The 15,643-nt window shown below is 40.9% G+C and overlaps 1 protein-coding gene across 2 annotated transcripts in view; it reads right to left on the bottom strand.

The window, feature by feature from the left end:
• RELN (reelin) overlaps positions 1-15,643 on the bottom strand; it is a 499,373-nt gene that overhangs the window by 48,680 nt on the left and 435,050 nt on the right. For both annotated transcript variants that reach the window (XM_032873314.1, XM_032873313.1), the window contains exons 44-46: positions 14,633-14,891; positions 13,522-13,771; positions 9,813-9,981 (exon numbers count right to left, since the gene is read on the bottom strand). In XM_032873314.1, coding sequence (XP_032729205.1) covers positions 9,813-9,981; positions 13,522-13,771; positions 14,633-14,891 — 678 coding nt within the window. The remainder of the gene's footprint in view (positions 1-9,812; positions 9,982-13,521; positions 13,772-14,632; positions 14,892-15,643) is intronic.

The following is a 15,643-nucleotide window of genomic DNA, read 5'->3' on the forward strand; positions in this document are numbered from 1 at the left end:
GGCAGCCACTTAACAGAGAGATTGTAGAGAAGATTTAAGAGCCAGACGCATTGTTGGGGTTGATAGCTTTTATGGGGACTTCCAACCATGACATGTTCAGTTTGTACAACTCTGTGGCAATCCACAGAAAAGGAAACAGTGGGAGACCATGTGTAGAATGTACTAAAACCACAGTTGGCCACTAAGAGTACAGATATTTAGGGATGCTAATCTGTACTCTGGCACTAGTCAGTCCTGTGTCCGCAGTGAATAATTTAACATAAGTAATGAGGGGTTTAACTTAGAGGATTTCTAGGGCCCTGTCTCAAATGTGATTTTATATTCTTGGGAACATTGCACTTAGTAATTGTGTACCCATAAAACAGGGATAAATATACTATCCAATATTATTTTATAGGAAAGGGAGATGCTTTCACTAAGGGGATGAATTGGAATATAAGTTGAAAAATGAAGGTCTGGAAGTTGAATTTCTAGGACTTCTTAGTCCCAACCTTGTCACAACTTCACTATATAAAGGGGCCAAATCATTTATGTTTATGTGCTGACACTTCCCCATCTGTAAAACTAAGAAAAAGCTACTTCCCACCTCACAAGGGTGTTGTGAAAATTAATTAGCTTGTGTTTACCAAGACCTGTGAGTGTCTTGGTGAAGTCCCTTGGCAGGTGTCATCATTTATCCTGAAGCTTCCTTATAATGACGGCCACCACCAGCTGCTGCTTCTTGGAGTTTGGGGAAAGTGGCCCCAGAGCATATTTCTCCTTTTCCATATCCTTGAAATGTCTCCCTTTGCTTCTTTTCTGAATTTACATCATTTCCTCTCCATCAACTGCACATACTAAGTGCTCCATAAGTGTTGTTTAATAATTGAACATCCATTGCTATGAAGTTAAAAAATGTTACCCTCACTAGTACGGCTTCCATCTCTGCTCTCCCAGGGAATTTTTCCCCACATTGCCTTCACACCTTTTAATAGGTTTCTAAACACATTTCTGAGTCTTTGTATCTGCTCTTTTTTCCAGGACTACTCTTTCTACCTATAAAGTCCTCTTGTCATCATCATCATCAGGAAAAAAAGCCTTGTGATAGGAACCATACAGAACTAAAAAAAAAAAAAAAACCTTTTCACTCTTCCTTGATGCTTCCTTTACTCTCAGAAATACATAAAATATTTAGGACTAGTAAATATAGCCATTCCTCTTACTCTCAACGAAAAAGCTGAAGCTCGCGCCCTGTCACAGGGCTGTAAGTCACACTCACGAAACTGAGAGAAGGCAAGAATCTCCTGGTTTGTTACTACAATGTATTCTCAATGAGTAAACTCAAAACCACCTCAAACTGTACAAAATCATCCTATCCCTACCACAACCTCTAAATATGAGCAGTTGTTCAGCTACGGAAGGCCGTGTATATTGTTGCTGTGTGTACACCCAAGTCTGTCTGTTCTTTCAGCAAGTTAATGTCCTAGCTGAAGCCCTTGGCCCTCTGTATTTAGTTAGAGGCTCTACAATGCCCCAAGACAGCCAAAGTCCTGCCTCTATATTTCCCTTGGCAGCCAAGGTCCTGCCTTTATCCTGAAAAACAATTTCCTCCACGAGCCCATTTTTCTGTGTTAGGCAAAAGTGGGAATACTCCAAGGGAGATCTATAAATGGCTGATAAGTGTGTGTTCAACATCATTAGTCATTAGAGAAATGCAAATCAAGACCAAAATTAGATACAACTTCCTACCCACTAGGTGGCTGTAATAAAAAAAAAGACAAGGATGTGGAGCCTTCATACACTGCCAGTGGGAATGCAAACTAGCGTGGCTGATGGGGAGAACATGTTTTTGCTTCTCAAAATGTTGAACATGGAGTCACCATATGACCCAGCGATCCCACTGGTAGGTGTACACGGGAGAGGAAGTAGAGATCAGCGCACCTGAACAGAGTGGGCCCATGGGTGACACCCATGACATACAGATAAGAGCTAGAGAAAAAGTAGGCTCCAGAGAGTAGGCCTGAAATGTGAATAAATTACTTATGGTGAGGGGCTTTTATTAAAGGGATGGGTCGTCTGCCAGGGGATCCCTCCTCTGGGGGAGATCCTCATGAAGAAGACACTGAACTATGAACAAAAGAAGGAGGTTGAATTTTGGGGTGGAAATGAGAGGATGACTCTTAGAAACTTCTCTGTACAACTGACCCATTTCACAGGTGGAAAGACTGCCACTAAAGGAGGGGGCCTCGATAGCTTCTTAGTTGGAAACTGGCTCTAGAACTATTATCTCCTGCTGGAGCTGATGTGTTACTGAGAACCCTAGTTGTCTTGAATAGCAGGTAAAGGCTGGAAGACCACTGATTTGGCAGCGAGCTGGGAGTTCTTAATTTAGGCATTCTAGACCTTTTGGTAGAAAATTCCTTCAGTGATTATAATTAACACTAGGAATTTGTAGGACACTAAATGACTATAACATTTTGGGATTTTTAGGTAACATTAATCTACCCATGAAAGAATATTTACTTATTTACTGTCAGCTAGTCTTCCCTTCTTCTAAATTTCTTACAAAAAGCTGGGGTCTGAATACTAGAATGAGAGGACAAAGTGTCTGGACCACAGGTTATGACCCCAAACAAATGTGATAAAGGTAAGGTATCCTTTTAAGGTGACCTAGATCCTACACGATACATCCCTGGAACTCTGGTGGAAAGCACGTAACAGAGTTAGCAACAGAAGAATTTAAACAAGCCACCCCACATGGTCTTTCATCCTTCCTTGATAAAGAACAAATGGAGAACTTTGGTATAATCCTGGTTCAGCCACCGACTATATGTCTATGGGGAAAGTAATATAACTTCTCTGTGTCTTAGTCCTCATCTGAAAAGGTTAACATGGAGACCTCAAAGTTAAAGAGAACTTAAGAGACATATCAACCAATTATATTGATTTATATCCTAACTTGAAAAAAATGATAAAATGTTTCATGAGACAAATAGGGACATCTGAATACTAAGTAAATATTGAGTAAGAAAATATTGAATAAGAAACTCACTTATTTTTAGGTGGGATATTGATATCATAATTATATTTTTTAAAGTCCTCTTTTAGAGCTACATACTAAAATATTTGCAGTTGAAATGATCTGTTTGGGAACTGCTTCAAAATAGGGGTTCCAGAGTGAGTGGTGCTATTGAAGAGACAAGATTGGCCATAAATTAATAACAGTTGAAGCTGGGTGATGATTATATTGAAAAATAGTTTGTTATTTTCTTAAATTTTGTAATTTTAATTAGATAAATGTGAGCCAAAAATAACCTGTGGTCCCTTGAAACGTGAGAGTAAAATTTTGATTTGATTACAAAGAAAGGAAAATGGTTATCCTTGTTTTAGTAAAATAAGGAATTATTATTTTTGCTGATAATTATAATTAGTAATGATAATTTAAAAAGTGTTCTACAGTGTTCTGAGTAGGCCTACTGAGAGCATCAAATACACTGGACTATCCTTCAAATAAAAGGAATTTCCTATAATTTTTAAAATGCCTTCTCAATGGAGAATGACTTATATTTAATTATTAAAGCAATCTTAAGAATCCATACATAGCAATATGTACAAAGCACAGACAAACCTCAAATTTTCCTAACAAAATGTGGCAACAAGGTTGACAACTGAGAAAGCTTAGCTGCAATGCAGAATTTCTGTAAGTAGTTTTATTCTCCATTGTAGTGGAAATAGAAATAGATTTTATTTATCTTCACATAATGTGAAAGTATTAATATATTCAGTATGTGAAAGTCCATAGTACCATGGTTTATACCAGACAAAATTATTTTATGTTCTGTTGTCCTGAAAGCCCAACACGAATTTGGTAAAGTAATAGCAATGGTATTCAAAGTATCAAAATGATGCATGAGAAAATGGATATGGAAGAGAAGTCCACGGCTTCCTTGACTTGACTGAGAAATTTTAACAACATGTTCAGTAATATGAATGCTTTCAAAAAGTCTTTTAAAAGATAACTGGAAAATTGGAAGTAACAATGGAGATAAATAGTACTGAGGCAAGTTTTAAGAATCTCTCCTTTAAAAAATGAACTTGTAATTCCTTGGAATATTTCTCCATGACAAACCCAATAAATACTATATGTAGTCATTTGGTTTTCTTAGCATAAGATCCTTTCTTTGCCTCCAGTTGGGATTATCATGGAAGAATATCCTCCCTCCCTAAATCTGTTTACCTAAAAAGAGGTCAACCCAACCCTATTCCATTATCCCAAACCTTCCACAGTCTTTTTGCTGTTTCTGGTGCTTATCATTTCTGTAAACTGCAAACATTAAGCAGTGTCCATGCTGTGGCTAAAACCGCCTGGCTTCCAAAGTGTTGTAGTTAATCTTTAAAGACAGTGGTATCAGCCAGGTCATTAGGGCCTGTAGGAGGGAATGGATCATCTTCAAACTGTGACTTAAAATAGCCAAGTCACACCTGAACCTTCCAGTGGCAGCACCTCCCTCCCCGCCACCTTTCTCAGTGGATTTGAGTTACCTGTCCTTCCAATGACCCACCCTGGTTCTCAGGTGACATTTCAAGAACCCATGCTACTTGAGCCACCTGTTAATTTTAGATCTGGGATTAGTGAGTAGGAGGAGGCACATTGAGATTATGGGCTGTGAAATTGATTTTAGCATCTCTGCATTTTTTTTCAGCATCTCTCAAGATATCCTGCCTTCTTCCCTCCTGTTTCTTCCAGGACCATATCTCCTAGGTAAGCAATAAAAATGTAGGACTAATATAGTGGTTAAGCCCATGGGCTCTGGGACCAGACAAGCTGTATTTATTTTCAGTATCTTTTGAAGGTCAGTGACTATCTCCTTGCTGAAAAATCAAGCAAATTTATTGTGAAACTTTTTTCTTCTTTAGTCCCAGCAGCATACATCACAGGTGGTGACTTCTTCCTCCGTGGCACTCTACTCTCGCTTGCTTACGGATGCCGTGCTCTTGTGATTCTTCCTCTGCCTCCCTAACTGTATCCTCACGGTCACTTCAATAACCATTTCCACTCTTTCTGTTATTAAATTTACAGATCCTTTCTTTTCTTTTTAAATGCTCTCCCGTGGAGGGCTGACAGTTTTACGGCACAGCCTATCACCTCTGTGCTCATGCCTCCAAAGCTGATCACCTTTCCCTGGGCTCCGACCTTCCCATCTCTGTCAGATGGATGTCTTCATTTGTATTTCCAGATATCACAATGAATTCAGCTTCATTTGGTTAAGTTTGTCACACTGTCCCTCCTGGAGTCAACTGCAGCTTTCTCCCCGCTCTCTCGGGCTTCAAACTCTGGAGTCGTCTCTTGATGTGTGCAGTGGAGAAGGAGCCAGTGAGTTTTATCAGTTCTTTCCTTGAAATGTCCTGGAATATCCATCTCATCCCCTTCTTGTTGGCTGTAGCCCAGACCCTTGTTACTTCATGTAAGTCATGATCACAACACCTTTGCCACCTTCTCTTAAGTAAGAGAACTGTTTTCCTTGGAAGAACATTCTCCATTTCAAAACCCACCACAGTTCATTTTTCCATCAAGTCTAAACTCCTCTGCTTTGCTTCAGTGCTTCTAAGTTCAGCCAACTCCACGAACAAACAACTTGCCACAGCTTCCAGGTATGAGCCCTCTGCCTTCATCAGCAACTCCTGGGCGCTTGCCAGGCCCTTATGTCCTGTTCACATTGTTTCCCTAATTTAGAATGTTCTCCTTACCCACCTAATTCCTAGCCATCCCTTGAGGCCAGCGCCCATCTTTTCCACAACGCCCCCTGTAACGCTGGCATTCAACACTGTTGCCCATCTCTCAGTATCTATGTCATTCCTAGCCCATTCCTCATTGAAGCTCTCAATTACATATGGCACATTTTATTTTTAAGTTGTTAATTTTTCCCCAATCAGATGGTAACCCGCTCCAGGGCAGGAACTTAAGACAGTGTCTGACCATTACCATTGGCCTCTCCTGTTAAGCGAGATTAGGGAGACTTATTAGTCTGACTGAAGATAAAGTCTGATAATCCCAAGTGTGATCCTGTTGTCAATGTATAAATGTATAAAAGATGATCTAAATAATATAAATGTTCACAATGTCCCAAGCTCGTCCTTGCACATTTATTCGAGTTTTTATATGGCAAAAAGTCTCTTCACTTTTCACCTGAGGACCCTGCAGCTTTGGGACATGGGATGACTTGCTTAAAAGCTCACAGGGCTGGAAAGCTGGAATCTCCACTAAACCACAATGCTTTCCACTCATTTTTTCAATTTCCAGTAAGATCGAACTGAACCAGTATATATGGGAATGATAGAGACGAGGATTCTAGCCCTCTCAGCTTATTTAGGTAGAAACGTCTGGAGCAGAGTGTGATGAGTCTTGTGTTCAGTCTCACTGCTCCCTGCCCAGTGAAATGCATGAGCAACCATTCAGTTCAACTCGGAAACCAGAGTCGTCTTCAACATTGGCCCTGGCCTCACCTTCTTATGTCCACTTCACCAAACTCAATTTTGCTTCCATTTCTCTTGAATTTCTCTACTTCCCTTCATGTCTCTAGCACCTTAGTCCAAGCTACCAGTGCTCACTGCCTCTTCAAGAGTCTCCTTCCAGGAACTCTTATCCTCCCCAATTTGTCTTCCAATTAGAGTAAGCTTTTCTGGTGCAAATCTGAGCAGCAACAGTGTCCCCCTATTCCCAAGCACTTTAGTAGGTTTTTAAGCACCTATATAACATATCCCCAAATTGTTTAAAAATTTTTTTTCAAGATTTTATTTATTTGAGAGAGAGCACAGAGGGAGAGGAAGAGAGCACAGACAGAGAAAGAGAGAGAGAGAGAGAAGCAGAGGCCTCATTGAGCAGAGAGGGCAGAATAGGCTCGATGATGTGGGGCTCGATCCCAGGACCCTGAGATCAAGAGCTGAGCTGAAGGCAGAAACTTAACTGACTGAGCCACCCAGGCATCCTGGACATACCCCCAAATCTTCAGTATGATGTACAATACTCTTCATGGTCTGACTCCATCTCACTCCACTTTCTCTCTAGGTTTGATCCATTCTTTCAGTATCTCAGATATGCCTGCTACCTCCTACCATAGGCTGTCTTCCTTGTGTGGAACACTGCTCTTACTTCAATTATGCTTTCCTCCAAAGGGTGTCCTTTGACTTTGCTGATCAAGGCAAATCTCCCTAGGACACATAATCTCTCAGCATCATGCAACTGTCCCCCATCACCTACCGCAGTTGAATTATTTATTTACTTCTGTGATTACTGGTGATTTCTGGTTCATGTCTCTCTCTCCCACTTCATGTAAAGTTTGTTGAGGCAGGGATAAGTTCAGCCCCTCATACAGACCTAGCATATAAATGTTCCAAAAATATTCATTTAATAGATGACTAAATGAAGGAAGAATCTCTATTGTTGACTACTGACCATTTTAGACTGGGTAAGGGTTTGATGTCAGTTTGTGGATAACCAACAAACATCTACAACTACATCATGCATGGTGCAAGAGTCTCAGTTGACTCTTACTACCGCTCTGCCAACAATACTGGGATCCCAGCCTTGTCATTCTACCATAACTGAGTGAGTGGACAGATCTACCATCTGCACATTGTCACGGTCACTCCTCACCCCCTACTTAACACAAAGTTTCAAGTCTTCAGCCTCATTTTTGTTTATAGCAAAGAGCTACAAACTGAAATTCTCAATTCTGTCCTAGTGGACCATGCAAGCACAGATGTCTCAATACTTTGCAGATGTTGAGGCTGTAAGTTCAGCTCAAAACACAGAAATGCCATATTGAAAAAGTAATAGAATACTAAGAGCACGTATAGTTGAGATACACTAACTTGTGTTTGAGACAAAGTGCTACGAGCCTCACACATTGTTCTAATGATCTCTGGCATATGGCAGAGCACAGTAAGAGGTGGGTCTGGCTTGGGCTCTATGCATGTGCATTTCTTTCAGAATTATCCAGAGGGCCTTACTGTAAGGCAGTAAGGCCATTGTACAACAAGGGCTTTGAGGGTAGCACGATAAGCAAACTGCATATTTTCAATATGATAACAAGAAGAAATGGATGCTCACCAGATTTTTCAAATGTCACTCGAAAGGGTCAAAATTCTTATGGGTATATGCAAAAGACAATTAAAAGACAGATTAAAAGATGAGGAATAATTACCTTTCTTGAGTAGAAGACTCAAGGGTATAATGACTAGCTGGAATAAATCTTAGAATGTCATTTATTTGCAAAATGCTACCAAGTAGCTGGGTAATAATTCACAGAATTCACAAAGCCTTAGAAGACTACTGCCTTAATAGAGTTTTTTTTCTATTTTACTTATTAAGATCGCCTTAATAATTCATGCATGGCAATACCTTTAACGAGCAACAAAATCTCACGTATCTCATTTAAACTTGGCAACTCTACTGACAGCTAATATAGTCTTGTACCTCTGAGCCAGCAATTGTAGAGGAGCCCTTGGCTGTTAGTAACCACAACCAGTCCATTTATGATAATCCCAAGAAAAGTTATGTCCTAGATGAATAGTTGAATTTTATGATCATTTGCTAGGAAGATTTATTCATTCTTCATTCGTGGGGAGCCCAAACTGTACCTTCTATTCCACAGAAGCTTTGCTTCTCTCTTAATGGCAACAAATGAATACCATTTTGCTTTTTTTTTTTTTTTTTTGGAGGGAATGGGAATTCCTATTAAGATTTTAAAGCTTCCCTATGATTAGTACCTACTTAGTGAAAAGAGAGTGTCGTTAGCCGTATCCCTTAGGCAAGGTGAAGTCTCTGTTTTACTCAAATAAAGCATTTACCAGGCAGTTTTATGAAGACACCATCATTTCTTAGAGGCACCATGCATGATGTAGTCGTCATTGTTTTCCATAGAAAAAGAATGCTCCAGGCAATAATTCTCAAGATACTCTTAAAAATACAATTTCAAAAGCAGACAATAATTCTAATATACATTTATTTGCTCTATTTGATTTGACACTACTCACTATTGTCTCTACAGTAGTCAGACTGAACAGAAAGTAGACTCCATTTAAATCTATTCTGTATTCAATGTGACTCTTTTAAATTTAAGTGAATCAAGTTGGCAATTCTCACTGATTCAGCCACTATTTTCTTGGATATGCCATTTTTTCAAAATATGTTAAGTAAAAGTCAGTATAGACCTGGCTTTTGGGAAATCACAGAACAACGTCACCACAAAAACTGGTTTCTACTTCGCTTTTTTATTTTTATTTTTTTTAAGAAAATAAACTTTAAAATTATTTACTTATTTAAGTAATCTCTACACCTAATGTGCGACTCAAGCTCATGTCCCTGAGATCAAGAGTTGCATGTTCTTCTAGCCAAGCCGGGTAGGCACCCTGTTTTTTAAATTTCTCTTTCTTTCTTTCCTTTTTCTTTTTTCCCCCCTTTTTTTCTCACCATAGCACATTCCCTCCCCAGCTGAGCTCAATGCCCAATGTGGGGCTTGAACTCATGACCCCAAGATCTAGAGTGACATGTTCCACTGATTGAGCCAGCCAGGCACCCCCTATTTTGCTTATTTTTTTTAAAAAGTAAACTCTGTGCCTAATGTGGGGCTCAAACTCACAACCCTGAGATCAAGAGTCACATGCTCTACAGACTGAGGCAGCCAGGTGCCCCTGTTTTGGTTAGTAATTCATGCCTGGCAATACCATCAACAAGTAACAAATTGCATGTATATCATTCAGACTTGTTGTCTTAAAATCCAGCATGTCAAATAATACCAAATGGGGTTCACTACATGCAGAAGCACCCATACCTGGTATAAGGAGGAAGAGGTAGAGTGATTCTGGTCCATTTGTTGAACGTGTCTGACACCAGGATCCGCTGCAGGTGATAGCGGCTGCACTCCACACTGGTAGGTAGACAGTCCCTTACCAATGGGTGCCATGATAATCCAAGATCTACTGAGTATTCCAATTCAATAGCTGGAACAGAAAACGTTATTCTGCATAGAAATACATGTACGTAGACCCAGGAACCATAATTACTTATGTTTTCTTATGTTTTAATTCAAATGTCAATTTGATTTTCCTCCGTATTTATGTTTCCTATTTTGAAATATTTCTTGGTTTTATTTTTCCTTCTGTATAATGCTAGTTATTAATTTTTACTTTCCAGGTTAAAATCATTTTTCTTTTAAGGGGCTAGGATCAAGTGAAACATAAAATAAAAATTCCTGAATCACTCTGTATACAGAGAAACTTTCAGAACAATCATAACAAAACCGTTGTTCATATGTAGGTAAGCAACAGTAATGGTAGTTATATATATACTTACTGTGTGTGTGTGTGTGTATATATATATAGTATATATTTATATTGTATATAAATAGTTATGGTATATTATGAAATTATAAAATTATATGTATATATACTAAAACAACTATGTCTATTTCATGGTTAACTTGCAAGTACAAACATAATAATCATACTTTTTAATGATTACTTTTACATAGCTTAAAAAATTGATCAACTTTCTCAAAATTTGACCATTCCACAGGGATCCTAACTAAAAATGCCAATTTTGCTCCTGCTATAGGTAAAACTTCTTAGAAAGAGCAAAATCCCTCGTGCTCACATACCCTGCTGTATGGTGTGAGGGAAGAAGGTACTGGGGAATCAGAGAGGTATAAGGAGGTAGCTAAGCATGCAGTCAGGCTGTGGGTCTAGGAAAAGCAGCTTCTTTCTGTTTTGTCTGAAAAATCCAACTTAGAACCTACGTTTTGTATTCCTCTTGATTTCCTGCTTCAGTCTTTATCAAAACTGCTCGAGCCCCTACTTCTGTCTTGAAATTGCTTCCTCTAAGGTCATGATTCTCAAACTTGGCTGCACACTGAAATCACCTGGGTACCTTTAGAAAGCATGAATGCCAGGATCCCAGCCCCAGGGACTGTGATTTCACTCTCCTGGGGCACAGCCAAGGTGTCGGGAGCCATGCAGATTCCCAGGTGATTCTCACGCACAGCCGGCGTGGGACCCCTCACTGCAGCACGGTCCCTAGCAACCCTTCCTAGTGAGATACAGTGGTCCAGCTCAGTCTTCATTGTTCTTGTCCTTCCTACAGTGATGGACATTATTGATTATTCCTTGATTCTTGAAACTTTCTTTTCTTTTGGAGGACATTATTCTGGACCTCCCGTCTTACTTTCCCTCTGACTCCCGTACTAACGAGCCCAGTTATGGGCATTCTTCCAAACTCCATTTCTGGCCTTCTATTCTCTGTGTATACTCCTCGGGCTTTAACTATTATCCCTGTGCCCAGAACTGCCAATTTTATGTCTCTAATTAATTTCCTTCACTCAATAAATGTTTACTCAGCCTGGCATCGCATCGGATGTTGGCATATTGTAATGCACAGTTTAGACAAAGTTCCTGCTTTCTATATTGTAAATCCTCATCAGTCAAGGGAACCCCCACTTAAAGCTACTTGCACCCAAACTAAAGAGAAACTCACCATTTCCCCCCATAAATAAACATCTCTTCTTAACTACCCAAGTCTTTCAATGGCCATACCTTTGGCACTGGTTTTCCGGGTTCAAAATTCAGAAATTATTTTAGAAGTTTACTCTTCTCTCTCCTTTACTCTCTATATTCAAACTGGCACCTGGTTTTGAGACTTTTCTGCTTCTTTCCTCTGTGCTTGCATTGTCTCATATCAATTTTATCCATTCCAGTTTTCTTCCTGCCACACAGTGAGGACCGTATCACCTCCTACAGAGGTGACCACTGAGGTTCTTTATTGGGATTCTTCTCTTAGCTCCTGGGCTAATCTCCCTAAAACAGACCATGTCACTCGCCTGCCCTTGTGCCCTTTTATTCATGTCCTTGTCAAGCACAGATTCTTGTATGTGCCTTTCAAGGCTCTTCTTCCTTAGCTGCCAACTCTGCTTATCTACTTTCCTCTTTGATTGTATCATTCAGTTCAACCTTTCTCAAGAGGATGCACCAGCCTGCAGTAGAAAATACAGAGGACTGGACTTATGAGGGCAGAGCGTCAGTTCTGGTGCTGCTGCACACCTACTGGGTCATAACTTAACTCCCTGAGTTCTCATTGACTTCCCAAGCTACAGAGGAAAAAGGTATCTAAGACCCTAACGTCCTTTCTATTTTCAAAAGCGGCACTCTTCTCTCCTCTACTAGATGCAAATATTGCCTGTTCAGGCTGGTCTGCTCATGGTTTTCCCTATGGACGAGGAGGACCCCATCTCTGCTTCTTTGCTTATGCTGCAAGCTTGGGATGTCCTTTCTTCTCCATCCACCCTGCAAATCCATTCCAATCATCAATGTCCACTTGAGACTAAGCTTCTTTGTGAAATCTTCCCCAGATCTTTGTATTGGCTATCCATTGGTCATCTCACTCTCCTTTGAGCTTTCAGTACATTCTGCTGCAGTACCAATGCATACAGCACTTGACTTCATCATCTACCGGACTCTAACTTTCTGACATTCCCCTCAGCTATACCTGTTGAAGACAGATGTGTACCTTATCCTTATTAAGTTCCGCCCCGTTGATGAATTTAGTGTTGACTGACTGAATCTGAGGTGGAAAGAGCACTTCTGGGATTCCCCCTAAGATATGTCCCTTAAGTCCAAACTAAGGAAAATATGAAAAATGTGGATTTTGCAAGACCTTGGAAGTAACCAAATTTGTCAGATGTTGGCCCTCTGGAATCTAAAACAGAAAATAGTCCTTGTGGACATTCTAGTCTGGCTCTCCTGGAGGAAGAATGATACTTCCAGGAAGAAGTCTGGATCTCCTGGAGGTAAAAGACCAGAAGACCCCCCAGAATCCGGACAGGTTTGCAAGTTACAGTGAAGGGCCCAAGTATGCTGTGATGTCAGTCTTTATACCTCCTAAGATAGGTGTGTCTATGTGTGTGTGTGTGTGTGTGTGTGCACCCACGTGCAAGGTATATGTGAGTGTGAATGAGTGCATGTGCACAATTCAGAGGATGCACACTGGCCACAATGAAGGTGGCCTAGAATATGCTATGACCCAGAATGGCAAAAAGTGTAAAGCAAAATGGGGACAGCAAAATTTCATGATTCCTGGGGTGATGGAAAGAAGACAGTAGCTGAACTAATCTAAAGCCCTCTGAATTAAAACACATGTATATACCGATTCATGTGTAAATCCTATTGCTGATGCTGGCATTCTCTATGTGACGAGAGTCCCTAATTCTGCAAGTCTGATGGTAAAAAAACAATCCGAATTTTCCAAAAGAGATAAATGAGGCATTATTCTTTATATGTAAAAAAGTCTTCAAATACATACACTTAAAAAAAAGCTCACATTCTGATGCTTCAAAAAAGAGACTTCTAAAACTTGACGTATATACACCATTTCCAAGAACGCGATTATGGTTGGACTGATGTGCACTTCTGTTTTGCTTATAGACTTGTCAGAGGGGCGATGGATGACCGTTTACACACGCCTGTCCCTCTCCCTGGAGATGGAATATTTACCGTAACAAGAGTCGGTGACTGAGCAGGAGGCGGCAAAGTCGATCTGTAGGAAGGAATCCTCATTCACGGCAATGTCTGTGGTGACCACGTAGCGGGTGCTGGCCTTTTCGATGAAGACCAGGGCATCACCGGTAGAGCCGCACACAGGCATCTTGGTGCCTCCTGGGTGCAGCAGCCATTTCCTACTATCCAGAGTCGTGAAATCATCCTCTAAGACTGTATTGCCAGAAATATTTCCTCCGATAAGAATCTGAAATGAATTTTTTAAAAGAAAACAAAATTTCAATATGGTTTTGAGATATGAGAGAGTTTGGTGTTCTTGTATTTACCCATTGGACTGCTCAACACTGGCGTCACACGGCGAGCCTCCTGTTGGGGGGGTCTTTCAGAATGCTTTTGTTTATGTGGCCTGCCTGCCCATCTGGCAAGAAGCGGCAGAAAACAGATAGAGGTATTGACAAAACTATTTACAGCCATCGTGGGCCAAACTGTGCCTTTGGAAACTACACACGCCCAAGCTGGGAAAGCAAAATTTGGCTTATGTGTGATTATGTTCCATGCGAAATTTCTATTTAAGGACCGTTGTATCCTAAGGCATTTCAGTTCCAGGTCTTTGCCTGGATTCTACCATTTGTTTACAGGTTCTTTTGAGTTCTCTTTCATACGCGGTTTATTATGTATGAAGATCCTTTAGAACTCTCCATAAGGATATTAGGAAGATTTATATATTTCTTCTTCAAAGGCTAGGAAAAAGGATTTGGAAATGACTGCATGTGGTACCATGGCTAATTTGCACATTTTCCCTTTCAGAGAATTATAACCTCATATCACGCTTGATAAAGTCCCTCTACCCATATGGCAGATTTCTCTATGCGCAGGACCTGGGCCTTCTGTTGTGCTGTTTGTTTTTATAAGCTCAGCCGACTGAAGGAAAAGAGAATGAAAGGAAGCTAAATGGCATATCTAATCTAGCTGTGTGGCTGTGGGCAAGTCCTTCAATGGTGGGTCCCTGGCTCCCTCTGCTGAGTGAGGGGGCTGGACCGAATGTGATCTAGGCCGCACACGGCTCGAGTTGCCAACAATTAGAATAGTTAATCTTGAATGGACTGACCTGGTCGATAACCCAGGGACTGTAGAAGTGCCCGTTTTCAGACGGCTGCCACCAGCGGAGGCGAGTAGAAGCAGAGCGGGCTTTCAGGGGTATCTCCAGGGCGATGTACCTGCCCACGTTGCTGGAGTTGCTGAAAAGGAACTCCTGAAGGAGACTCCATGACAGGCCGCCATTGAGCGAATACTGAAGCAGCACAGGTTGGCTCCTGGGGTCAGGGACACCTTTACCACATCCCAGTCTCATGAAGAACTGCACGAATCTGACACGAGGAAGATTGACTGTAGACTTTTTCTTTTTTTTTTTTTTTTTACACAATTCAGTGACAAATTCACGCTATTTACAAAAGACAAGCCCATAGGATCATGGCGGTTTGGGGAGTGGGCAGAGGAGTGCATGGCTTTAATGAATATGATGATTTAATCAATGTCCCGAGCAATCATTTCAAAGTCCAATTTTCCTTTTTAACATGAGAGAGTTAATAAAATGTGAAGTCTGGAAAAAGGCAACTCTGTACCCATTTTCCTATTTTGGCCCCCTCCACACAGATGAGTCTGAGGGAACTGAGCATTCACCGTCCCCTCTGGTTATCCTGTAAGAAGAAGGGAGGGCTCCAAGACTCTCCAAGCATGGGGCTGTGTACTGTTATCTATTTAAGATGAATCTGTCCTTAGTCTCTGAAACTGGAAGAATGTTATGAATGTAGTTTATGCCATTAATTGGCAAAACCATCCACCTTCTGGTTTTACCAGCCGAATTTTTCATATCTCCCATTACTGCTGGGGGAGACACATTTAAATGCAGCGGTTGTAGTGCCTTTTTGTGAAAGGCCAGGCATCTCTTGGAAGAGGTGTGTCAAACTGGGCCTCTCTGCCATCTTTTGTGCCAGGGGCAGGGAAGCATGAGCATGGGGTGGTGATGGGGGGGCTGCGTCAGCCTCTGACTATTGCCGGGTCTGGGATGGATGATACTGGCCATCGAGAACTGTGGCGACCGGCCAGGGGCAGCCTTCCC

Source organism: Lontra canadensis, unplaced genomic scaffold (assembly GCF_010015895.1).
Source record: "Lontra canadensis isolate GAN:19392208 unplaced genomic scaffold, GSC_riverotter_1.0 scaffold48, whole genome shotgun sequence".
Lineage (NCBI taxonomy): Eukaryota > Metazoa > Chordata > Mammalia > Carnivora > Mustelidae > Lontra > Lontra canadensis.